This window comes from Triticum aestivum, chromosome 4A (assembly GCF_018294505.1).
Source record: "Triticum aestivum cultivar Chinese Spring chromosome 4A, IWGSC CS RefSeq v2.1, whole genome shotgun sequence".
Taxonomy (NCBI): Eukaryota; Viridiplantae; Streptophyta; class Magnoliopsida; order Poales; family Poaceae; genus Triticum; species Triticum aestivum.
The window spans coordinates 716574800-716602736 of record NC_057803.1 but is presented as its reverse complement, the minus strand read 5'-3'; the positions used below and the strand labels follow the sequence as shown (position 1 = coordinate 716602736).

At 41.7% G+C, this 27937-nt stretch overlaps 1 protein-coding gene across 1 annotated transcript; it reads right to left on the bottom strand.

The window, feature by feature from the left end:
- Positions 1 to 22623: 22623 nt before the first annotated feature.
- LOC123083360 (chaperone protein ClpB1-like) lies at positions 22624 to 25351 on the bottom strand. The gene is made up of 6 exons (XM_044505422.1): positions 24376 to 25351; positions 24102 to 24220; positions 23649 to 23989; positions 23298 to 23568; positions 23022 to 23219; positions 22624 to 22940 (listed from the first exon to the last, which is right to left on the bottom strand). The coding sequence occupies exons 1-6, from the start codon at positions 25193 to 25195 to the stop codon at positions 22758 to 22760; spliced, it is 1932 nt and encodes a 643-aa protein (XP_044361357.1). The 5' UTR covers positions 25196 to 25351; the 3' UTR covers positions 22624 to 22757.
- Between the last annotated feature and the right edge of the window lie 2586 nt (positions 25352 to 27937).

Genomic DNA, 27937 nt, shown 5'->3' with positions numbered 1-27937 from the left:
TCAGATCTTTTAATACCTATGTATTGGGGTACATTGTAGTTACTACGAGACTCATGATATTTCTAAATTGTCCAGAGGTCTGTTTATTCTGATTTCTAATTGTTTGCGCTCTTGGTCGGTGAACTAAGACAGTAAAGATTTTTTTAATACTTTTTGTTATGATTTCTAATGAAGCTTGTAAATCAATCCAATGCTTCTATAAGGCAGCCTTTTTCCTCTACTTTAGTTGTTTGTTCAGTTTAATTATCCGATTGCTGACGGCTGCATTTCCCCACATACATGCTCTAATTCCTTCATCGTCGTCCATCAGTCCAGGCTGCCGCTATCCGCTCCATCGCCTTTCGGTTTCTTCTGGAGCATGCCGCGGGTTCATTTATAACCTCTCGCATATGCCTTCAACCAATGTAAGTTCTTTCTACTTCCATTACATTTTCTTACATACGCACATGTGTAATGTTCGCCACAACTATATATTTGTTTGTTATTTTGGTGGGGTCAACTTCATTAAGTTAGTTCTTCCTTAGTGGAGGATATGGTATAGGTAATAGTGAGTGTTGTTCTAGCTTACGCACTGTTTGCCCCTGGTCCGTAGGTTATTAGTGTAAAAGTACATCTCTAAAGGATCAATCGTAGTTGTTCTAGAACAGAGCATTCTTGGGACACACCATTCAAATTTCACTTTCAAATATTAAAGAAAATGGGGTTTTGAATTGTGCCTTTACAGCCATGAAATGACAACACATAAGTGATGATATTGAATTGCTTTCTTGCATCAGTCTAGCTAGATTATATATGTTCCAATGGATCAGGCATCAGGTGCTCTGTTGATAAATTTAGTTCTTTTCCTGCAGTACTGCTCCTATAGACTTGTCTCTAGAATTCTTGCAAAAAAATGTTACCTGAGTTAGTTGGATGCTTGAATAATGCCACCTTGGGTCAGTGTCTGCTTTAGTTATATGCTCTCTTATTGCATTGAATGACAATCACCCAGTTTTGGTCAGTTTAAAAAAATATACAATTGGTGTTGCTATTGTACATAACTCAAAGTCTATTATATCAATTGCAAGTTTTTATTAAAGTACTGCATTTTGACATGCATAAATTATCTCTCGAGATAAGCTTCTTCAATTTACTAAATTTTTTTCCTACAAACTATGATTTTCATGAAGCGACTAAACAGAGCAAAGGGGAGAAAGAGAATTGACCAGAGAAGGAGAAGTTGAGTGCATTAAATAATCTGTTGATCTTCTTGTAATTTAAAACCATTTAACCTTTTACCAGCCAAAAAATATTTAGTTTACATTTGATGATTAGCATGGATAAATAAAATAAATATACTTTCAAACTAACATTTTTAATGGTTACATAAACTTTGCTGACTCCACACTATTGTATCTCTTACTGAAAGTTTGAATTGCCTACTTTTTTCACATGATTGTGAAAATTTAGTTTGCAATCAATTGATATGCCTAATTTTTACTGAGATTTTTAATACTATCATCATCAATATTTGTTCTTCCCTATGACCCATGTGAATCAGCATGAAACATCTATTCGGTTTGATTGTAAAAATTCAAACTATTGTCTCTCTTTGATCATTTTTAAAATATTTCATATTTTCCAATAGGCAAACTTAACAAGTGTTTTCATCTATTACTTGTATCTATTTACATACAAGCAAGTGCCTAGTGAAGACATGTACATACCATAACAGTTTTACATTCCTCGTGACAGATTTTCCCAAGGCCTACATATTATGGCTGACAGCTACTTCATGGAATCAGTAAGATGGACTTAGAAGACAGGCATGGATAAAATAATGAGGTCATAAAATGGAAAGGAATCTCTGGTAAATTGTTATGCTTACTTAGCTTGTTATTAAACTTAGGACTGTTCACTAAATTATTGAACAATATTCCAACATATAAAGTATTTAAGATTCTGAATTTTAATTTGCATTGTAAAATTAGGCAGTGAGTTAAATCATCGGTACAAAAGCTATGTGTGTGGCACCATTGTAATATAAGTAATAGTCTCATAGGGTAAAATATGTGTATAAACAATTTATAAGTAGTTCCAGCCCACTACAAACAAATTAATTGGGTATGATATTTATATAAGCTTGCATAATTTGCAATGGTGTTCTTTATCTGGGATTTGATGGTATATCTCTTTATATAAAAACTATTAATCTAATAAATAACACGCTATTATATAAGAGAAAGATCTAGAAATTAACATACCGAGAGGAACTCCAAATCTTGATGGTTCTTGCTTACACAACATAGTCCTCGGAAAACATCATCCTGGTCTGGGCGATGGGACAGTAAGGAGGGAGAGGAGGGATGGCATAGTATATTAATGGTAACATATATATAGTAGGCCATGCGGAGGACATCTGGGTATCAGATCATGCATTGATCCAGTCATGCCGTTAATATCTTTGTATGGAAAGGATCTGTTTCCTTTTCACATCAAATACACACCTGTTAATAATTTAGAAAAGATGTCAGAGATATTAACTTACCAAAAAATTAATATACTTATCATTAATTCTGTCTGACTATAAAATCTCTGCATAATATTCTCAAGATATACACAGCTAATAAACATATTGATATGTTTTTCCATCAATAAAGAGTTTACAAAGTACGTAAATTCAATGTAAATAAGCTAACAAATATTGAGATTACTCTTTCTTATATAACACCAATTGAGATGCATATTGTTTTTTTTTCATCCTAAGAGTCATTCGTTAGTGCCTCTTTTAATTTAATTTTACTTACCACATATGTCTATTCTGTTTAGATATAGTTCATACATAGAACACATCATATTTTGAATTATATTATATTAGAATAAGATGTGACTCCCTTAGGGTAACTTTATAATAATTTTCTTCCTCACCAACTAACATTGGAAAATGTTGGTAACGAATAATAATTGTGGGAACATCCTGGGACAGACTTGTACTTTATGTAGTCAATAAGAAAACAGTTTGGCGGGGACTAATTTTGTCTACTATATTCAGGAAGACATACAAGATAATCATTGCTTTATCAGAAACATCTTGAGCAAGATAGAGCACTGTGGATCCTGTGTGAACTTCAAGATTGGTGACAATTGAAGGTACGTGCCTTATGACCATTCGATTGCTGTCTTGAAAGTATAAATCGTATCGTATAATAGTGCATGTATGGATGAAGTTATACGATACGAGATTAGCTACTGTAAAAGAAAATTAACAACATGCACAATAACGATGAAATGTTAATTAATTTATTTGTTCACTTAAATACTTCTCTGAAAAAATGAATGTATACATCGTATCGTATAACAGTGCGTGTATGGATGAAGTTATACGATACGAGATTAGCTACAACATAAGATAATTAACGACATGCACAATAACGATAACATTTTAATGAATTTATTTGTTCACTTAAATAATTCACTGAAAAAAATGATCAGGCAAGCGCTACGCGCTAACCATGCTTTTGGCCATAAATTATTTAGATCTCTACGTCAAAAGCGTTAGGCTTTAGAACTTTAGTGTGACGAAAAACCCCAGATGGTCTGCCCTGGCCCACTTAAACAGAGGGACATATTGTGGCTCTCCTACTAAAGATTTTTATCGAGAGCACATGAAAGGCGTCCCTTAGCTTTATAAAAGGGGACAAACAATATGTACAAGATTTACATGGCTGCAGGCATCGCCCACGACATGCCTGCCATCTCCTGAAAACCATCCTAGGCTACTATTCACAAAAATGTAGAACTCCACTATCTTTAGCTAGAGCCCACAGGTGGCACTCCCTGAAAATGTTCCCGATGAGTTATTGCTCATTAGACAGATTATTCCTAACAAAAACTCTACCATTCCGTTGCTTCCATATACTCCAGCAAATCAACATGACAAAAGAGTCGAAGTCCTTTCGGTGTGTCTTGGTCATCCTCTCACTCGAAGCCACCCACCACTCTTCCACCTTTTCATGCCCATTGGGTATCAGCTGCAGAGGTATCCCTACCTTGGAAAAGCATTCGAACCAGACCTGTCTGGCATAGACGCATTGTGCAAGGATGTGATCCACCATGTCCTGCTCCTGATCACACAAGAAGCATGAAGATATCGTATCCTGCAAACCGTGTCGAACTCGCCTATCCAACGTCCAGATCCTATATTGGACGGCCAACCACATAAGTAGCTTGCATGAGAGAGGTGCCCTGCTTTTCCATATCGCGTCCGCAAGCTAAAATTGCACACATCCCTCACACATCATCGCGTATGCCGAAGCGGCCGAGTAGGTGCCCGCACCGTTCCATCTCCTACTAAAGATCAGTATGTACATAATCTACTCATGCCGCCTCTCCCCCTCAACCTCTATCCTTGATGCATCATGATGCATCATACCGCCTCTCTCCCTTATCCTCTCTCGATTGCAGCACTGATCGGGAACCAGAATGTCAAGCTCAATTTCTAGTTTGAGAAGCTAGATCCCTCGCCGGAATAAGTTGCTTTGTCGTCGGAGTGGTTGAATCCTCGTAGGGTAGGAGATATGTTTTTTCGGCTGATTCGCTCGACCCCTCACCGGTTAAGCTGATTTATCTCCGAAGGACATGGATGTTAGCTTATTTTTTAGCGTCTACGGCGGAAGCTAGGCGCTAGGCCAATGCCCAGCGCTTAACCGCGCAAAAGCGAGCGCTTAACAAACAGAAATTACCAAAACAACAAATAGAAAAGCGAAACCAACTTGTAGTAGTACCAAAACTGCAAATAGTTCCTAAATATTCTAAAACCAAAAAAAAACATTATAGTTTCCATCCATAACCAAACATGACAAGATGAGTGAAGTAATCCTGATGGTTCTGCATGCATAGAAGCATATTTAGTTGTTCAAAACCCTCAAGGCCGACGTAATCTCCTGAGGGATGTTTCCAACAGCTAGATTGTCTTTCACCATGAGCATCTGGACTACCACTTGGCTCCTGAGCATAATTGGATCCTAGAGACAGACAATGAAACAAATTCACCATTAAACTCTGAAGTGGTTGGATTATAAATGGCACATTAAAACTCGTCGTATAGATAATTACTGTAGTGTTCATCCAGGTCATGCTACACAAATAACTGAGCTGGTGGCCATCTCTTGTAGAACTAAGAAACCCGAGTCTTTGCTATGACAAATAGAACAAAAACTTGAGATTTCTACATACTGCATCCTATTCATCTGAAAAATTTATAAAATTACCGTCGAAAATTGAATGACATGTTATCTTGTCGCCAATCCATGAGTTCGGTGTTCCATCCAAGGACCCTAGCCTGCAACACTTCATTGAGTTTCTTGCTTCAAAATAGTGATCTCCTTCATCATCTCTTTGTTGTGAGTGTTATTTCCCACTTGTCGTACGTCTAGTGATGGATTAAATATGATAACCCTTCTCCTCATCCGATTTACCACGAGTAGACCATACGAGGAATCCGGGATAGACAACGGAAGTAGATACTACAGAATGTCAACACAGGTTAATTGCTATCAGGAAAGAAAAAATAATTTAGGAATTAAAGAATCTTACAATTGTGGAGTTGAACACATCGTATCTAGGAAAGGGCTGTAGAACAGCATTGTTGATCAGCATCGAGGTGCGCTGCCCTTGCGGCATCCAGGAATACCTTTGAGCTCGTGATTGAGCATGAAACTGCAAGTCAAAATAATGTTTTCCTCCAACCATGTTGGTGCCTGCATGCCTCTCTACTTCAGCGCTCGCAAGCTTACGAACAGCGATATTGAAGCAGTCGGGATGTAGGCTTGCTGAAGTAACAAATAGTGTGTCCTTTAGCATTCTGAGGCTGATTTCGATTCGGTACGGTGTATCGCTTCTTATCCAGATTGAGTTGCACGTAAAAATATAAAAAAATGGTTCGCACTATGAGTGATACTTAAAAACAAAATTTGTTCATATTGTAACATTTTCTAGATAATCTAATAGCTATGAGCAGAACGTAATATTTTAATAAACTATAGAGCATGAAAATTGTTGCAGCACCTTCTAGCAAAAGCTAAAATTAAATAATAATTTCTCTGTAAGAACAATATTAATTTGCTAGAAATTAAGAGCAGGAAAATTTAGGTAGCAATCTTTATACCAAGTTTGCTGGCTGTTTAAAAACAATATTAAATGGTTGTACAATAAACTAACGACATTAAGTTTTTCAACATTTGTACTGCAAATAATACGGTTGATGTTCAACGGCAATACTGCCAAAACATTTAACAAAAATAATTTTGTACTGATGGCCGCAAAAAGTAAGATTCAATCTAAAGAAAAAGAAATCAAGCAATATCATACTACTATATCAAACAGAGTCTGCTGTGTACGACCTAGTTCTAATGAGATTTCTTTAGAGAAAATAAACATACAATAGCATAACTTACTCTAGTGTCTGCTCATCATGAACGCCGTTCATAAAGCCGGATATATATTCGAGTGCATCTTCCACGAAATGCCGTGGTGGGGGCAGAAGATGCAGGGGTGCGGGCAAATCCTCCTGGGGGTCGGCCACATCATCGTGGAGCTGGAGGGCAGCCTCATTGGGGTCGGGGGCAGTGGGATCCAGGGTCGCCGGCGCATTGTTTCCAATGATAGGCTCCATCGCGGATCGATACGCGTGAGTGATCGTTCGCTGAGGTGTCTTGGCAATTAGGATGTCGATGCAGCATACATATAAACGGATATATTTTGAATGCTATTTATTGCCTGCCAAATATATCAAAGCGTTTTTACTGCTTTTTATTGCCTGCCAAATATATCAAGTCGTTTTAAGACGTACATGATTCTTTCTAATTATAACAAATCGTGACGGCGGCTTATCAGATATTTCTCCTTTTTTATAGTTGAATATTTTGTTCCTAAGGATTGCCATATTTACAGTTCAATATCAACGAATCGAAATAAATCAACCTTTGTATAAAACCAGATATGCCGAATTAAGTACGCGTACAAAAAATACACACTGCCATAATGGCTACACGTAGAGTTGACAAGCAAAAAGAAAACATACTTTAACAGAAATGATTGTTCTGTGTGAATACATTATTATTCCAAATGTAGATAAAAGGACCGAGGGAAACGAGCTATTTAACGAGCCGTCTTGAAAAACAAATTCATCTACTGTCCATTTTCCTGGCTACCACTGCAGCATTGACGTATGATAGTGTTTCGTCAAATATCGTTAAGCAGGCTTCATGGATATCTAAGAAAAAACAATTTGTTAGTACTAATATCATCGTAATACAAACAAAAGGCCATAAAAATCAAAATAGTTTATAGAACTTACCTTGAAGATGATGAACATCATCATCTATGTCCAGGGAGAACAAGAATGTGCTCTCCCTCATAGTGTCTAGGCACTATCCCTCCGGTTTAGCTATATGTACGTGACTGCAATTTTCTCGAATAAATTTTCAGTGCACTGCACGTGTTTCAAGTGACGACCAGTGTGCTCTTGACTTAGGCGTATAAAAAGTATCTCCCATCTGGAATGATAAAGATATGTTGATGGTAGTCAACTATCAAATAAAAATAATCATATAAAACCTCAAGTACTGCTTGGAGTTTACCGAAAATTCATGATGCCTATCTCAACAAAATGGACATGTCGTCTATATAATGAATCCCACCTATGTTGTACCCTACCAGCATAGACAAGAATACCAAGAACATCTGGAAAAAATTACGTCTGGGTGAGACAAAATGTTGAATCGATAAATATGCAAAATCAAACTAAAAGATGTTGCACCGGTAATGGTTTTGTCTCGTAGCAAGGATATGGCACCAAGTTGTGGGAAAAAAGGTGGACAGATTGTCGATGCAATACTGTGCATCGATGTCCTAACCATGGTTATAGCATTTAGTTCAATGACGAACTCCATGCATAGATACCAGAAGTGACCATCTAGCATTTCAGTAGGGTTTATCCCAACGCTAGTGAAGTCATATGTTAGCCCGGTCTGCAGATTGTCGTTGAATCGATAAGCTTGGTTGCTGAAGGCAATAGCTTCAATCTTTGTTCCCTAGAAATTTTTAATAATTTAGATAACAAGACTTTAGAACACATGTGTATATACATTAAAAAAGGTTGATATAGTTATTGATTACTAATCTCATACTTCCTGGTCCAGAAGTATGCAACGAAAGTATGGGTTTCCCATTGCATGCACCCTGATATGGGACTTCCACATCACCTTAGCTCGAATGATCCAACATTTGTGATAGATATGTTCCATATGTACACTTTGAAAATTCATGTACCTACATAAAATAATACAAAATGATGGGATAAACAAACGGTGATGTCAGATAAGCGTGCATGAAGATCTGTACACTAACCTGTTCATTGGAGGGATGATGGGATCCGGTGGTTTCGCCATCACCCTCCTCGAGGGCCTCAAGCTGTAGGATATCACCATGGTCAGGGAGCTAATGGATGAAGTGTTAAAGAAATATAGAGGGGCGCACGGGCATATATAGTCCAAGGGGCCCATAGGCAGGAAAATCAACATTCTTTCAATATTTGCATGTGGCCGTCTAGCGGAAAAAACCCTCCAATATCGAAACGATTATAAATAGTAAGTTATGAGAGTTCTTTGGCAACAAAAAAATTATTGCTAAAACTTTTTGAATCAATTAATTATTTATAGATATTTGAGATTCTAAATCTGATCAAAATCATGTCAATTATCTCACGAGTATCATTGATTCGTTTTGGCCTGTAATACGTTATATTCAATATAACATACCGCGGGAATATAATGATGACTTCAGATCTATAGTTAGAAACGCATTAATTGGATATATCAAAATAATTAATATGATAGTAATTAAGATGATAGTGTGTTAAGGTAAGTGTATTCACGCAATTAATATATTACCATTAATTACAAACATGAAATCAATTAAAATATCGATTATTTACTCAGTTTTTACTATGGTATAGTCCTGCAATTAATATATTACCATGGATTCACTAATATTTCGTCGATAAAAAATATTACCATTAATTACAAACATGTAATCAATTAAAAAATCGATTATTTACTCAGCTTTGATTATACTATATGTTTATTTATAATATCGCAAGATATTTGATTTTAGGAAATGTGATGAGACGTCGTTGTGTTACTTTGCAACTACTATTTTATGGGCATTTTAAAATAGTCACAATTTCGATGGTAGCGTGTATTCATATAATCAAAAGAAAAATAACTATTTTTTATGAGAGTTTACATTAGCTTGTTGATCTCCGTGTATTCATATAAGAAAAAGAAAAATATAGCATGTTAGGCGAGAAAACTAAAAGGGAAGATAAAAAACAGATAGTAAGAAACCAAGCATGAAACAATATCTGTTCTTTATTCATACTTTCATAGTTTGGCTCCAAATCGATTATAATGCAAAATGCTATCAAGGAGCGTTGAAACATAAAACATAAAAAGATGTAAAGAATATTGTATAACTCCTCATGATTGCTCTTTTCAAGGCTCCGTCTTCTTGTCGCATGCTTGCATGTGCTTCACAACCATATATTCCAACTGATTGATCTTCTTTATGAGAGTTTGCATGAGCTTGTTGCTCTCCTTGGTTGCCTGCAGAATTTGATCATTTGTAGTAGCCCAACCGTCCACCAAACCTTCTTTCCTATCGTCTTTCCTAACGGGATAACTAATACTAATAGGCAGATTAATAGGCTCGACGTGATTATTCATCCTAAGACTTTTTGACTTTCGTGTGTTACCCTCAGCAAAGGAACGCATCAGCATAGTGCCGTCATCATCTTCCAGTACACCAAGATCTTCACTTTCTTCTTCCTGCCAATGAATATCCTCAATAGCATCATCGCTGAAGCGAATCGAACTGTTGGATGACGCCATGTGAGAGGAGCATGGAGTTTCAAGAAATCGTTTTAATTGTTCAAGAGAGGTCTGGTAAGGTCGCTGGAACGGTTGTTCAATATATAAGCGTTTCTAGGAAGCTCTGATCACGAAATCGGTAAACAAATCGACCGATTTGGTAACGCTCAAATATTAATTAGGATCAATTTTGTGATTCGGTGAGTAGAACCTACTATATGATACAAGACAAAAAAGATAACCTGTCTTAAGATTTCATTTTTGATAAACCAAATAGGATTTTTTTTAAAGGAAGAAAATAAAATAGTTAACATGCACGTATTGTTTTAGTGACAGGATATCAGAGATTCATGAAATATCTTCATATAATTTCACACCAGACGATTATGTTATTAAATAGCTGTTTGTATAGAAAAACGTTTGTTAGTTTTAGAATATCTTCTTTTACATTTTTAATACAATTTTGTCTTGTTTCAGTATTTTATTTTTAGCATACATAACAAAAAATACAATCTGAAGGCGGAAATATTTCTACGGAAAATTAATTAACTTAGCACACACGGTGGAGTATGTTTCCAACATTCCGGATGTGGTTATTCGAAATACTAATAATAAAACAAAGCAAGTCATTATTCATAGTTGTGCTAAGTGAATTTTTTAACCAAAACTATATTTTCATGAGCATGAATGCTATAAGTGTATTAAATATACAAAACAAACATATCTAATTTAATACATGAACATATCTGAATTACTGAGAGAGCCGATATTAAAGCTTAGGTTACTTCATATTGTTGTGTTATGACGTAATTGTCCATTAATAATCACAACCTTGCTACGCCTTATTATGTTTATGCAAAACAACACATCAATCTGACCACCAATGTCTCTACCGATGATATAGTATTGTTGCTACTCAAGAAATATAAGGATTAAAGCAATAGCTAAATTTTTTACCATTGGTTCAACAAATTAACCGTAATTCCATAACAATCAGATATAATACAAACATAAATCAGCCTGTAAGGACTTCCTTGTAAATGATGTTCTTCATGGAGGTACGCAGTGACACGGTAGGTCTTTTGCGCTTTTTAGAATTCTTAGACTGCTTCTGGCCCTTCTCCTTCAGCTTGTCCTTCTCAATGAGGATCTTTATGTTGCTCTTTGCGGTTGCTCGAGACAATGCGACGTAGAGTTGACCATGTGAGAACACTGGATTAGGTAGGTACACACCAACAATCGGGATGGTCTGACCTTGAGCCTTGTTAATCGTCAAAGCGAAGCTAAGCCTTATAGGAAACTGCTTCCTCTTGAACTTGAATGGAAACATGTCGTTGTCAGATGGGCATAAAGGTATTCTAGGAAGGAAAACCCTCCTACCTGCGTGTTGTCCAATCACAATTTCTGCGTCAATGGTGTTCCTCTCAAAACCTCTGACAACAAGCCTGGTCCCGTTACACAAACCATTAGCTGGATCAATGTTCCTAAGCACTATGACAGGGCAGTTCATTTTGAGTTTCAGTGCATGCGGAGGAAGACCGTTTGGAGTCAATCCATTCAGAAACTCAGGAGCATAGTATCCATATGGATCGTCCTCCACACTGTCAAAGCTATGGTAAATTACTTCATCTCCGTGAAAACGCTCTATCATGTGTGTGTTTATCTTGTCGACGTTGTCATTGGTTGTGGAAAGGATTGCGCGAGATGTCATGTAATTCGAATCAGTCATGTTGTCATCTAGACTCGGAAACACGTGTTCAATCAGCTTCTCTAGGTCATCAGCATCGCCTGTAGACGGCAGACAAATGTCATCGGGTAGTAGTATGTTGCCCTGATCGTCAGCTTCCTCGGTGCCATTTCCGATCCCAAGCAAGTAATCTGCAAACCACGTGTCATTATGAGCCCTCCTGTTGGTGATGAGTCGAAGTTTCCGCATACACTTCTATAGATGAGAACTCCGGAGGGTTGCATCAATTATCTGGCCACGCGACCCCCTTCTGACAACATGAAGCACCTGCCTAAAGTCACCGCCAAAGACAACAGTCTTTCCTCCAAAGGGTATGTCGCGTGTTCCCATTATGTCATGCATGCTATTGTCCAATGCCTCAACCGCCTGTCGTTTAGTCATGCTGGCCTCATCCCATAGTATCAACGATGCCATCCTTAGTAGCTTTGCGGTCCCACTCTGCTTGGAGAAGCTGCACGAGGCTCCGTCGTCACAACTCAATGGTATCTTGAACCTAGAGTGCGCAGTCCTGCCGCCAGGCATGATAGAAGCGGTGACACCTGAGGTCCCGGTGGCTACAGCAATCTTGCCCTCGCTCCTAAACTTGGCGAGCAACGCCCTATAGAGGAAGGTCTTCCCTGTACCTCCGGGGCCGTCAACAAAGAATACCCCCCAAGACCGAGTTCAACAGCTGCTAGTATCTCGTCGTATGCCACCTTCTGCTCAAAGTTTAGTGAAGATGCCAATTTTGTGTCATCTACGTCAAACTCGATGGTTGATTCCTCAATGACCTCTCTCGCCTCTCCCTCAGTTGGGTCAAAGGCATCATCGATGCTTGGAAGCAAAAAATCACTTATGTCTTTACCCATGGACTGCAACATACCCCTGATGTCAAGCAACACCATTTGCTCCACCTCTTTCGGGGACGTCCGTGTTCGACGGTAGTCATCAGACATAGGCTCTACGTGTCTATCCCATAAACCTTGCACGTCGCCTGGCTCGCAGTGCACCAAGATGGTTGCGAAGAGCCTCCTAAGAGAACAAGGCATCACCCACTGCTCTGCTTCAGTAAGACAGTCGTCGAGCGTGTTGTCTGCCTCGATGAGTCCCAACCTTTCAGCAGCATCTCTAAAGCTATCACAAACCAGGCCGTCCACGGTGAGCAAGTCCTGAAAGGATGTTTTTCCGGTAACATGATTGAGCATAACACGCAGGTAATATCGCTCCCCCTCAGAAGAATTGGCAGAGGCAATACGACCTATTTGGAAATGCTCCACCCGCGGCCTCCAACACTCTGTTTTCCTTTGCCACGTAAAGCTTCCCGGAAAATCTTTGTACAATATTTTCCGAGCCGAAGGGTGTTCTTGGTTAGCCTTGAAATACTCCGTTAACATCGATTTCGATGCATTTTCTGACACGACAACCTTCTTCAAGTCAGCATGCGCATTGAATGCAACCCTGTGCATATTCGGGAGATGAAGAGGTAACTGCAAGACAGGAGGGTAATTGGCGCAAAGTGGAAAGCCAAATATCCTCCACATAGCCTCCGGAGGTGTGATCCACCTTGCGTCAATGTATCTCTTGATCTCATCAATGTTACCATTGGTGTCGGGCTGGTCAATGCTGAAAGAAGCCTTATCATGGCCCTTGTAAATGTACTTGTAAAGATATTTGACGGCCTTTATGATCGAGCAAACCTCAACGTTGATGTGGAAATTGAACATCCGCAGAAGGCATGGGTTATAAGGCACAACCCATCTGTTGTCCAACATCTTCCCTCGGACCTTAGCACTCCTTCCATCGTCTCTATGTCGATAAACTGGGTACGAGTCCTTCCCCTCTGCTGTGTTTTCATTGAACAGCCGCGGGTATCTGCACTTGCATCCATTTTCTTCCATGCAAACATTCTTCGGGTTGAGAGCACCACATGGTTCGTGCATCATATGTTTTACCACCATTGCATACAATTCCGGATACTTATGCTTGTCTGGGAGCTCTGTGGAAATGAGACGGTCATACTGCTCCGGGACGAGAAGCTTGTACGTTGAGTCCATGATCAACAAAAAATGTGCGTGTGGGAGGCCTCTTTTTTGAAACTCGACAACATACACATATGCGACAACAACACCCAGGATGTGCTTCTTGAACAACATGTCCTTCATAGCCTCTAGTTTGCCGACGCGATCCACAAGATTAGGTCGGTCTTGCGCCGTCTGACCAGGCAACAACTCATTCGTTATCTCTTCCCATTTAGGATTGCAAGTCATGGCCAAGAAGATGTCTGGCTTCCCGTATGTATGGACAATTGCCATGGCATCCATATGCCTCTTCTTCATGTCGCAGTCGCCACCAGGGTTTGTTCCAGGGAGAACTATTCTTACCCCAATAACGCTTGCTCGTGTCTCCCCCGATGTGATCGCATCAACAACTCCTTTATACAAGTTGGCACGAATCTGCGTCTGGTTCTCCCTGTACCACCTCAACCGACAACTTTCAATCTTGACGTACATGTCGATGGCCCATTGCTGCAAGAGGCGTGCTCCACAAAGTATGGGATTAAAGATTGCAGGCCGTGTGTGCAGCATGTAACAGTAGTAGTCTCTGACAGAGACGCACAACCGGCTGTTGCCCTCTGCACATGATTGAGTACTATCCAAATGAGGATATAATCAACAAATAAAATATTATTTGTAGAAAAATGGGACGCAGACGGCATACCTGCATCCTCATCATCATCGTGGACCAGTTGAGGATTTTGTACAACCTCCCAAAGAACATCACGTTTAGGTAGCTTCGGATGCCAACCTAGTTCCCCGCTTGGATAGAATAGTGGATAAGACAAAGGGTCATATGCTCCAGAGGTCACACGTATATTGTGCCTTTCGTTGTTATTACCACAAAGTGTTATCCTCCGGTCAAACCTTTTTGCTATGTCGCTGCCCTCCACCCAAATTGCAGCGACCTCAGACGACAACGGTCTGTTATATCTTCTTTGGTCAAGCCTTTTATCGGTGTTTAGGTCTATCCTGTAGTCATCGAGGTTGTCCTTGTGTGCACCCAAACTCCTAAATTGCTGCGAGTACGGGTTTTCTTTGAGTATGTCTACTAACTTCTTCACGACATCCTGGTCTAATTGCTTGGTGGCCGCCTTACGATAAGTGATGGTTGGGTCATCATCATAGGAGTACAACTGCAGATGCTCGGGATGAGAGCTAGGTCCGAACGAATGCACATTGTGGTAGATGGTGCCGTGTGCTCGGAATGTGTACACCCCAGACTTCATGTTTGTGTAGTTCTCATCAAGGCTGATGCCAAGGGTTGTGAAGGCGAAATGCCCGTTGAAGAAGCGTATGTTCTCCCGAAAATGTCTAGAGTCTGCATCCATGCTTGACCATAGCCTCATCAGCTCTGGGATTGGTTCCGGTTGTTTAAGTTTGATTTGACCATTAAGACAGCAGAAACCGTCAGTCTCAGACACAAACTTTCTGGCCTGGCAGTGTTTGCAGTTTGTGTCTAGCTTCAGGATGTGTGTGTTGTCTGGGATGTTTGTGTAGACAAAGTCTAATGGATCAACCTTGCTAGGTATAGCAGATGACGTGATCGCTTCCTCGTCATCCTCCAAGGTGTCATTATCAGATCCTACGTGAATTTGTTGAAACATGATGTTCGAAACATTATTAACTAATAACTATAATTATGTTAAAGATCCACGAAATATTAGTTTATAGCTTACAATACCTTCCCCGCGAAACATGTAGTACTCGTCATCCATAAAGTCGGATGGTGTCGTCTCATCGCCCATGATGCAGTCTCGGAACCCATCGATGTCGTCTGCATTATCTCCCAGACGATTTTGACAATAGACAACATCATGTCAGATGAGGGTTGAAGGGAATGAGCACAACATTGTGACAATAGAATTATCATACCATTGGTACTGCCAATGAAATTTGGCATGATCGTCGGAGGGTCACCATCAGATGAGTCATCTTCAGCGCCCCGAGAGAGGGGTTTTGTCTGGGATAAGTTTGCTAGGTCTGGACGTTGGAGTGCGAGGGATTCTTTGTAGGGGGTGTTCTTTTTTGAAGCATAAGTTGCCTTTCTTTTAGCACTTAACTCCCCCTTCTCTTTGCTGCATGCCCTCCATTCTCGCAGCGTGTTATTTTTTTCTACAAGATTGATCGTTCCATGCTCTAGATGTTTCCGATATTTTGCTCGCCTCTTAGCGTTTGATTTCTCCATTTGATTGGGAGTTAAGTTAGTTCTGCGCTACGTACCACTATGCTTCATAGGAAGTTGGTTATCATGAATGATATCTGTGCTGATTGTAGTGGTATGAGGCAATACCGCCTCATCTTGTGACAATGACGTATAAGTGGAGCTAGTTGGGTCGGCTGGTTATACAACAGCATAAAACGCTAATTAGTACTGAATTAATTGGTCATTGATAAAAAAGGTAACCATAGTTTACGTAGGTAATATCAGCTGACCCCACCCGTCCATTTTCTTAAGGTCTTAATGTATAATCAAAAGTGATATGAGCTTGTGTTGCATGCTTACTTACTAAAAATATGTATTAAAAAACATTAGGAATATATATAGTATCAAAAGGTAGCTGAATTAAAAAGCATTCTAACCTGAAATTGTTCGGGCAGGAAGGTTATCATCTTTCTGCTTCACGGTAGTTCGCCCTTGAGCCTTTTTCTGGCTATTTTTTCGAGAAGGAGCATAGAGTGAGCTTGCACCCCATTAGTGATATCACTGAGAGCGCTCCGTCGAACATTTTGCATACCTGATATATGGTTGCAGGTGTCATACTGACGGAATCTCAGATAATAATCATTCTGTTATGAACAAAGGGTGAATATTCAATAGACGTCCGGCCTGTAATATAGAAATAGTCGTACCCGACGTGTCAACGGCAGGCATATTTTGATGGAGATGCTTGCCGTCGTGTTCATCATATTTTTTTCGATAACCATCTACCCCTGGAGCTTTCAACTGTTCCTTGTTAATGTCAGCATTTTCCTTGTTCTTAAGATACGTTGCCCACCTCCGCGCATTTATTAGCTCTTTCTTGTCATCTAGTAATAGACGCATGAAGTTGTGAGAGTAGAACATGAAGTATAACACATTGTTTTGATTTAAAACCAAACAATCATACCAGATGTTGAATGGTCAGGTTGACTTCCATGTTGTTCATTTTCTGCTTCCTCCTCTTTTTTCCTCCGATACGCAGCTCGCCTCTTGGCGTTTATCTGCTCCCTGTTTTCATCAGACAGGATAACTTTCTTAGATGGTCTGGAGACACTCACGACACATCCTTTAGTCATGTGCTCTGATGTTGAACCGGATTGTGGTAAAACTTGAGGAGTTGCATTCATGTTTACGTGATTTCCTCCATATATATGTGTCAAATCTAGAGCCTCTGGAACAAATCCAAAGCAAAATGATAATATTCTTAGTATGTTAATGATCATCTGCAACGCAACCTCTATAAGATAGTTACGGTTCACAACGAAAGACCAATCTTGTAATACCGTTTACACTCTGTGCTACGGCTGCGGCCAACTCGTCAGTGAGACAACTGAGAGACACAAACGTTGATGAGGTTGCCGGAGTGCCCGCTTGATGCAAAAATAACCGATAGTGATCATAACGGGTCGGTTTAGTGCTATCCAAAGAGTAGAGAGTACTCAGTAAGTTTTATACTAACCTGATTTCAGTTCGGAAGGCCACGTTACACATGTGATATCACCATTAGTGGGTTGAGGAACAACATCAACTGCGGCTTGTTCACTGATGGACTGATCTGAAATTGGTTAATACAAGTAAATCGACGATTTAATAATAGATGCAGCAAGGTGTGAGAGTAGTCAAAGCAGGAGTGCACTTTGTTTTAATTAAAAATCAAACAATTATACCAGATGTTGACCCGTAAGCTTGATTCTCATGATAAGTTTCTTTGCTTCCTCCTCTTTCTTCCGCCGATAAGTAGCTCGCCTCTTGGCGTTTATCTGCTCCCTTTTTTCATCAGTTAAGTTACCTTTTTTAGTTTGTTTGGTGGCATTCTCGAAAGATACTGTAGTCATGTGCTCGGACGTTGGAAGGGTTTGGGATAAAACTTGAGCAGCTGACATAGTGGACAGGTGTATTATTCCATCATTAGGAGACACAACAAAATCATCTGGAACAGAGCAAAACCAACATGATATTGTTCTTAGACTGTTCTTGAACATCTGAAACACAGCCTCTATAAGCATGATAAATAACCGAGATTGCCGGGTCTCCTTTTCAATATGTTTTTTGCTCACCTGAGTTCAGATCGGCAGCTTGATTCTCATGATCAAGTTTCTTTGCTTCCTCCTCTTTCTTCCGCCGATAAGTAGTTCGCCTCTTGGCGTTTATCTGCTCCCTTTTTTCATCAATTAAGATACTTTTTTTAGTTTGTTTGGTGACATTGTCGAAAGGTCCTGTAGTCATGTGCTCGGATGCTGGAAGGGTTTGGGATAAAACTTGAGCAACTGACATAGTGGACAGGTGTATTCCTCCATCATTAGGAGTCTGGTCTGTTTAGGTATGGAGTGGCCTGGAGCATGGTTCATAAAAATAACTGAGATTGAAGTCATGAACTTAAGAGAATAAAATGATGAGTACTCTATCCGCACAGCCTCATACCTGGACTAATAGGGTGATTATCAACAACGTTTGTCCCATCCATCTGATATCCAATAACTTCAGTACCCATAAGTTCATTATGAAGAATAACTGATTGACCAGACGGTTCAAGTGTCAGCACATCTGAGTGTCATTCATACAAGTAAGCGAGACCATTTCGATAAATAAATAGTATTAAATATTGTTAAATTGAAAATCCAAATGTCATAAATGGATCCGCGCATTGTTCTCACCATCATTTGTCCAATCCAAATTATCTGAAACAACGACATTTAAGGAAATCACAATCGGGATATAGCTTGACATGTAGGCAAGTTTTTAGTCAAAGATTTACCTCTTGGTTCGCCCGATGCTGTTGTATGTTCCGCAGTTTTGCTTTGTAGATTCCCCATACTAACCTACAAGCAAACATTTCATAATATGAACAATGGCTTATGAACTATAGTTGTTTATCATGGTTAATGATCTTAGCTTGTTTTGTTTCATAATGAAGTTGTCTACCGTCACTCATTTAATTTGTTATCCCCTTCTGGACGCCCCCAGGATCCAACTCCCAGCCTCCGTGTTGGGAGGTTTTATGTTACCAAACTGCTTCTTAATTGTTTGATCTATTTTGTGGTTTCATGCACTTTCGTTTGTGAACTTGGAGACAACTTGGAGACTATGCTAATTGGACAGGCTGCTTATTGGCAGTGCAAAGTAACCAGAACAAGCCACACAACCAAGGTCTCAAAGTAAGTAAAAGCAGCACAATCTATATGCATTATATGTACATCGGTATGATATGCTCATTTCCTCACTGTGATTATGACTGAGAACATAGTATTCTGGACTATCCTAATTGGACTATGCTAATTCTGTACTATGCTAATTGGACTATGAAGCCACACAACCAATCTTTATTGGTGGTTTTTTTACTTAGTAATGTTGGTTTCTTAGTGTTTTTAGGACTGATATTTATTCCAGCTGCACTTTATGGAAATATATTAAACTAAATAGCAGACACTGTTCGATATAGTCACTGTTCGATCTTTCTTGCAATTTCTGAAAACAAGTTTGTGTCTTACTACCGCTTCTTGAATTTGTGCCAACTATACAGACACTCTGCTGAACTGGGATCTTGGTATTTAACCATGATAAGCTAAAGATATACATCAATATGTTTAATGAAGTCACTGTTGCAAATTCCAGAACTGGCATACCATGCTCCAGGAATTGAAGGTCGTCTGCTTGATGTATATGTCATCTAACTATGCCGACATTGAGCATTCCAAGTAAGCACAAGCAACCATCTCAAATATCCTAATTGGACTATGCTAATTCTGTACTATGCTGATTGGCCTACCATGCTTCAGCAAAGATAGTCATAAACGAGTATGAACTATTTTATTTACATAGGTAATGAGCAGAAGTTGCAATACGTACAGCAAAAGTTGGATCCTGGGCGCGTCCAGAAGGGGATCACGGTGTCACGTAGACGGGGTCGCGGCCCACACCAGATCGCTTCGCGTCTGCTGAACCGATCCCACAGCAGATCGCCGACTCCTGAGATGTTTTTTTGTATGGCCTTAAGTATGAATTATTCAGTATGAAACAATGTGTATGAATTATTAAGTATGAACTTGCAGTACTCTAAGTGAAAGAGGAGCAGAGCCGGTTGAGACCCTGTGGGTGGTAAATAGGTGGCCGTCGTCGGATCGGGTTCGTGATCGCCGGCGAACACGAACTGCGGGATCGTGGCCCCGTGTCCTCGCCCGATCCAACAGCTCGCCGCCGCCTCGTGCAAGTGCGACGGCGAAAGGATGGATCCGCCGCCTCGTGCAAGTGCGTTTGCGAAGGGATGGATCTGCCGCGACGCGGCGCAGGGATGGATCCGCCGCGGTCTGGTCGTACGGGTGGATCTGGCGTGCGATCCGGCGGCGGCGGAGTACGATCTGTGTGAACCAGGGATCGATCCCAGTTTTTTTTTGCACAGTTCTTTATCGTTCGATTTATGCTGGTATGGTACGATGACGAAAAAACCCGACGGTGGGAGTATGACGAAAAAAACCCAATGAAAATTGACCGCACGACTATTCACCAAGTCGTCCATTAGGAGTAGAGATATGGTAGATTTTTTACTAGCAATCCTCCAGCAACCAATCTAGTATATGATAATAAAGTGAAGCCTGTATTTGCCGTCATCTATGCCTTCCTTTCCACAATCTTTGCACAAATAAGCAAGAGCGTAATATTTGATTAATGAATGGTGATAAGTATATAAATAAAGAGTAATTAAGGATGTGCATAATATGATAGTAGTAGTATAATATAGATTAAGAGTAAATTAATGATATGAATAATATTCGTACAAATTTGAAAAGAAATTATTTGCAATCAGTGCATGAGGATAAGTAACCAAATGATAATTGTAATAAATGATATTCGTACAAATTTGGAAAGAAATAATATAATGTATTAATTCTTTTACCCTCCATCTCTGGTTTTTCTCTCACGAGTATCCCAAAAAACAGCCCAATTCTTATGCATACTAGTACAATGCCCGTGCGTTGCCACGGGCTTTAAAGTTTTTTAAGATAAAATTCACGGAGCTAAAGACTAACCGAGAACAATACTGTCTCAGCTAACATACATTTTTTTTTACAATCAACGATACTACTAAAGACTAACCGAGAACAATACCGTCTCAGCTAACATACATTTTTTTGGACAATCAACGAACACACGTAGTATCGAACACAATAATGTTAGAGCATTTACATCCAGTCCCCTCCAATCATCTTGTTATGGAGCTGATTTTCAAGCCAGAAGGTGTAACCCACAACATTATTGAGATGTAGCTTTCTGAAGGTATCAACGAAGCCTCTCATATATTGTTGTTTTCTCATATTTTTCTGTCTGCAATGGTAAAACCTGCAGCCTCTGATTTGGCCTGAAAATCATTGTTGAATAAGGAACTTCACATGTTAATTAAGAAAGGAAACTCGTGCATTGATAAGAGAATTTTGGATAATGTCTATGGATTTCAAACAGAAAGCTAGATAAGTAAACACACTTCTATAAAGTCGCTGAAACATGGATCCATCAACCCTGTAAACCTGAAGATCAAGTGAAGAAAAATTAAAATAGGAACTTCTCATCATCAAGTAAAAGTTTAGGAAGTCACTGGAACATGGATCCCAAGATCAAGTGAAGAACAATGGAATTAATACATAAAGTAGCAATGATAATTGAAGGGAAGATCAGCCATGCCAATCTACGTAAAGCAATCCGAAGTAATAATCTTGCCCTCCTAATCAGGCTAAGCTATGCTAACTCTGTATTGGATAGGGTATGGTTTTACCTATGAGTTCACCACAGTACTACATGATATGTAGAGCAAGCATTAGGCTTAATCCAAGAATAAGAAGTGCGCCGCTGCAATGCAGTTAATTACAATTGTTAGTTAGTTTGGCATACTATTAGAGAAACCCACCAGAATTTAAACCGGTCCGGTTGCTTATCTTTGGGCAAGGTGGGACTAAAGTTTTGCTAAGAGCCGGAGCTTTGCCGAGAGCTGCTCTCGGCAAAGCATTGGTACCATGACCATGCCATTATTCGCCGCCGGATGAGCCACGTGGCAACACGTTGCCGTGTGACAGTTGTTTGGCTGCCGGCAAATAGTGCCTTTGCCGAGTGTCCACGTGTTGCAGAGTATGACTCTCAGCAATATCATGTTTTTGCCGAGTTGCCCCTATTGCCGAGAGGTACTCTTGGTGTCTGTGATTTTGCAGAGCGCCTGTGCTTTAGCTCTCAGCGAAGAGCCTGGCACCCGGCGTATAAGGAAATTCGAGGAGTGTAGACCGTATGCTAAGAGTCACCACCTATGGGAAGGGAAGACGAGGGGCCCTATTGGATCCTGCAGGTCGATGTTCTCATCGCCGAGTATTGTCAGTTCCACCGGTAACTTCCACGATGAGGACAAGGGTGTGAAGAAGAGCAATCACTATTTATGTTTGTTCCCGGGCCGCTGATCTTATCTGAGTACCATGGTTTGTGCTCGACGAGTCATTGTTTTGCTGAGAATTTAGTGTGTAAAAGTTGTGCGTCTGGATTATAATTTGTAATAATCCTTACATCTTAGTGTTGAAACTGAAATTGTCCTTAAGTTACTAGTTTTAATTATACTTGGAGTGCTCCACCCAGTGTGCACTCTGATGAGAAATTCCAGAAAAATCCATATTTTTTGTGAAGAGAAATAGTAACTTGTTTATACATATTGAAAGTTAAAGAAGAAAAAACAATCAAACAAAGAAACGATAAACACCCGTACGCACTTGTCATTACATTCATTAACCCTTTACAACAATATATGATCACTTCTGTGTACATTACATGCCTATGCGTTATGTATGAGCATGCATCTTTCTTCATCTATCAGGGTTGTGACAACGGCCAAAATCATCTCATTGATCTGCCAACTCCTGCTGCTTCTTCAGCACTTGGAACGTTAGCCCCCTCTTATCGTCAGCGGCAGCATCAATGGAGATTGTCGATCCTGCACAGGCTTCTCCGTCGACCAGCATGTCCGAGAGAATCGTGCTCACGTGATTCTGCACCCACCTTCTAATGGGCCTTGCGCCATCCACCTATGAGCGTTGAAGCATTAAAAACTGGACAATGGATCGTCATCTTGTGATGGTTATGAAAAAAAAGCTATATATACTCACCGGGTCATGTGATTGTGACAGAATGACGTCTAGGGCCGCATCAGTTGCAAGTACGGAGACACCCTTGTTAGCTACTGTTGCAATGACATTGTTCATCTGGATTTTCACAATCTTCCTCAGTTCATTGTGCGAAAGTGGCTCGAATATCACAACCTTACTTAGTCTATTGATAAGTTCAGGCTTGAAGCGCTTCTTAACCTGCATGAACAAGTGTATATAAGATGATCATTGGCTTGCCAATCGAGCATGTTACAAGGATAGTTGGGATTCACAAACCTGATTCATGAGGAGATCTCTTCCAGATTTGATTGTATTTTCGCCCGTGATTCTTGATGGTAGGTGCTCTGCTCCTATATTTGAGGTCATAATGACGATAGTGTTCTTGAAATCTACAACTTGCCCTTTGCCATCGGTCAACATAGCATCGTCGAGCAGCTGGTGAAAAACTTTGAATACCGAGGCATTTGCTTTATCCACTTGGTCGAAAAGGATAACACTATATGGGAGCCTCTTGACTTTCTCGGTGAGTTGTCCATATTCTTCATAGCTTTAGAAAATCAAATATTGTTATTTGAGATATGTGTGTGCCAAGAAACAAAAAGTGTATATCAAGTTTAAGAATCAAACCTTCGAGATCCTCCGGTGAGACGTGACACAAATCCACTATCAGCATATTCCGACATATCAAAGTGAATCAATGCCTTCTCGTTGTCAAATATCTTCTCAGCGAGGGCTTTAGCAAGTTCTGTCTTTCCGACGCCAATCGGGCCCAAAAAGAGGAATGCACTTATCGGTTGTCCGATTTGTCCAAATCCGAGCCTAGAACGTAGGACTGCTTGCGCAACCAAATTAACAGCTTCATCCTGGCCAATAACATGCTCATGCAATTTTTTCGCAATGTGGATCAACTTCTCGTTCTCCTCTTGGTCAAGTGTAGTGAGAGGGATTTTAGTCCATCGGCTCACAACCTTCAAATGAATTTTAGATGTGAGGAACACAACACATTAAAAACATACAGGAATTCCCCGAAAACAAATTACATATGGGAATTAATTATTCACGGATATGATTAGGACTTACCCGTGCTACATGTCCAGGGCCAACAACAATTTCCAGGGTCGTTTGTTTGTCGGCGTGCATCTTTGTTGTAGCGCATGCCTCATCCATAAGATCAATTGCTTTATCAGGGAATTTGCGGCCTGGCAATGATCAGATACATCAATTATGTTCAACCTAAACAATCATATATATAGTACTCTCTCCGTCTCTTTATCAGAGTATTTGTTTATACGGAGGGAGTATAATTAAGGGATACTCTAAGAGTAAACTGAATTCTTGACGTATGTATACGTACCAGTAATGTAGCGGGCAGCCAGATGTGCAGCGGCTACAAGAGCATCATCCTGGATTTTCAAGCCATGGTGCTCTTGGTACCTGTGCTTCAGCCCCTGAAGGATGGCAATGGTCGCATGCACAGTTGGCTCCTCGATGACAACCTTCTGGAACCGCCGCTCAAGTGCGGCGTCTGTGTGAACATATTTTTGATACTCTTCGGAGGTCGTCGCGCCCACGCAACGTATCCGGCCACGGGCCAGCGCCGGCTTGAGGATGTTGGGGGCGTCTATGGGGCCTCCTTTGTGCTCGCCGGCGCCGACGACCATGTGCATCTCGTCGATGAACAAGATGACCTTGCCTTCCGCCTCCTCTGCCTCCTTGATGGCGTCTTTGATGCGCTGCTCAAACATGCCGCGCCAGTGCGTCCCGGCCATCATGGCCCCCATGTCAACCTCGACGATGCGTGCGCCGACAAGCGTGTTGGGGACATTCCCGGCGGCGATGCGCTGTGCGAGGCCCTCAACGATGGCCGTCTTGCCGACCCCCGCGGCGCCGACGAGCGCGGCACAGTTTTTGGTGCGCCGGCAGAGGATGCAGACGAGGTGGTCGATCTCGTCGTTGCGGCCGATGACGGTATCAGTCGTGGCGGCGTCCAAGGTCCTGAGGCTGGCGGTGGCGTCCAGGGGCTTGACGCCGAGGAGTTCGTTGTAGTTGGTGTAAGAAGGGCGTTTGTCGTACTTGAACTCGTCGAGCAACGTCCACGTTGCCCAGGTTAGAGCAGCGCTGGCAACGGCCGATGCTCCGACGAAGAGCATGCTTTCCGGGGAAGACCACGACATAGCTACTATACTCTATAATCGAGCTCTCCAACTGCAAGTGAGGAACAAGAATATGAAAGCGCCGACAAAATCGTTCGATCTGTTTCGATACGACTCTACATGCAGGTGCAGCACAACGATCTGTTTGTATTGCCGACGGCTTTGCTACATCAACGGAGCTTTACGGGGTTTTACGGGCCTTGGCGCCCACCCCCACCAGTTAAAATCAGGGGGGCCCGATTAATTAGAAGGAGATGGTTACTTAGTCCAATTAAAAAGGAACAAGTCAGCAGGTTACTTAGTCTAATTTTTGCTCAACGACCACCTCTCGCAAATTTGAATTGGAATTGGAATTTGGATGTCGATTTTATTTTCTGTTTTTTTTTTGTGTGTGTGGAGAAAAGTACGGAACGTTCCTTCGTCCGTTCCTTTGCAACCATCGTGCGTCGCCCCCTCGGTATTTCACCTCGCACAGACTAAACCTGCAGCCCTGTTCTAATAGTAACTTTAGCATACCCCGCAAAAACTTGACCCGTAAAACGTGTTTGTGGTTTTATGGAGATCGCGTTTGCGGGTCAAAAATTAGCGTGGCCAAACAGAAACCATACCTAAAACTGCATAATTTGAAAAAACACTTATGCGGGAGAAATTGCACCTCGTACGCGAGTAGTTCATCTCATACTACATAGATCATGATCAACACACTACAAACATAGTTCATACTACATATTGCGTTAATACTGGGGGTCGGGTCTGACGGCAGCGAGGCCACGGCAACTGACGACGCCGTGGAGGAGAATGACGCTCAATCCTCCTCGCCGGAGCTGCAGAGGTCGATGTACTTCGCCCTCTGCTCCTCGCGGATGCGGCGCCACTCCTCGTACTTCTCCTTGACGACGAGGTTGGCAGCGACCGCCTACCCCTACTCGAGGTCTTCGACCTCCTCGGCGTGACGCCGGCGCTCCGCCTCCTCGCGCAGGCTTCGCTCGACGATGGCGGCCGCAACGGCGTCGACGTCGGCGATGTAGTCTTCCGGCCCGATGACTCGGCGGCGGCCGAGCGGAGCGGGCTCCTCTGGCTCCTCCTTGACGGGGACGAAGTCGAACTCGTATGGCTCCTCCGGTTCCTCCTCGTCCTCCGGCCACTCCTCTTCACGGGGAGAAGGCCCGCGCCAGAGGAGGAGGAGCTCCCGGCGTACGAAGATCTCGCCGAGTAGAAGGACGTGCGCCGGCGCTCGTACTCCTCCATCTCGCTCCACCGGAAGCTCGCCGGCGGCGACATGCCATGGTTGGTCCACCTCCAGGCCCTGCGCTTCCTCGTGCCGTTTGAGCGGATGCGCCGCTCGCGCTCCGGGTCGCTTCCGCCGCGTCCGGAGCTCCACATGCGGCCCCACATGGCGGCTGGAGGCGGGGAGGTGGTCGCCGGCGACGAGAAATGTGGAGAAGGGGGTGGGGATTCGGAGGGCTAGGCGGCAGCGGGGGATAGGGTTTCGACCCGCAAACGAGCAGCGGAACTGTAGATATAGCGGTCGGGGCGTGCGGTTTGCGGGCAGCGATAAAAACATTTGCGGGCCGGGCGAGTATGCAGGCTCTGTTCTGGCCGAAAATTGGGCCGAGCCCGCATACTCGCCAGAATTTTGCGGGTCTGCGTGTTTTGCGGGATCGGTTAGAGTAGCTCTAAGAGGCTTCACTAATGTGACCCTTGAGACCGACTGTCGAGGCATTTAACCTCTGGAATACTCGCTACACCGACCGTTCGGTCGCAGTACAGATCTTCGCTGAAATTAGAGAGCTTATTATTAGTTTTTCTTCTTTTGTTGTTATGAGAGCGGCAAACGGTTCTGCACACTTGTGTGCTAAGCGTGCTTGTATGCTTAATGTGACTGAGAGTTGTCTCAAGACTACCCCTAGCTTCCTTATCAGCGGCCTATTGGCTGACTCCTCGGCCAATGCCTTTGTTGAAAAAAGCTCTTGGAAGTTCTACGCAATTTTTTTTTTTGACTAAACCTGCAGCCCTATTCCAGCTATGCAGAGGGTTTGGGGTTTGCGTCGTGAGGCGAGACGAGATTCAAGGATACAGGGAAGAATATGTTTGTCATCCGTTTGAGAGTGAGGGAGATTGGAAGCATGCCCTCCACAACGGGCCATGGCAGTTTGATTTGAACCTTGTGGTGATTAAGGATTACGATGATGATATACGACCTCCTGAGATGATCTTTGGCAGCATTGAGACATGGATTCGTGTGGCTGATCTCCCGCTGGATAAGAGATGCAAGGACTTTGGTGAAGATCTCTATCGGGAATTGGCTTGGAGAAGATGTGAAGGTGGATGTGGTAGAAGATGGTATTGCTAAAGGAAAAAATTTACAGCTTTGCTAAGTCTCAGTCTCATTCTATATTCCCTTGATCTTGCATGGAGATTCGTAGAAGAAAATTCTTTTCAGTTTTTTCCTTTTTTGCTTATATATTGTGTCACTTGACTGAGACTAAGTCGACTGAAACCTAGCCACATCCAAATATTTAATGGTTTTGTATGAACCTTTAGTCCGAGGTTTTTTCCATAAGACCTCGCAGGAGGACGATTAAGGCACTTGATTTTATTTTGCATATGAGAAAATACCCCACTTTTGCTTAGATTGTGAGAGTCTAGTGCATGTTAATGGTCAGTGTGATCCACCAGTCGACCACCACTAGTGCAGAAACGAGCTATAGTCTCGGTTCGTAAAGCTCTTTAGTGTCGGTTCTGGAACCGGTACTAAAGGGT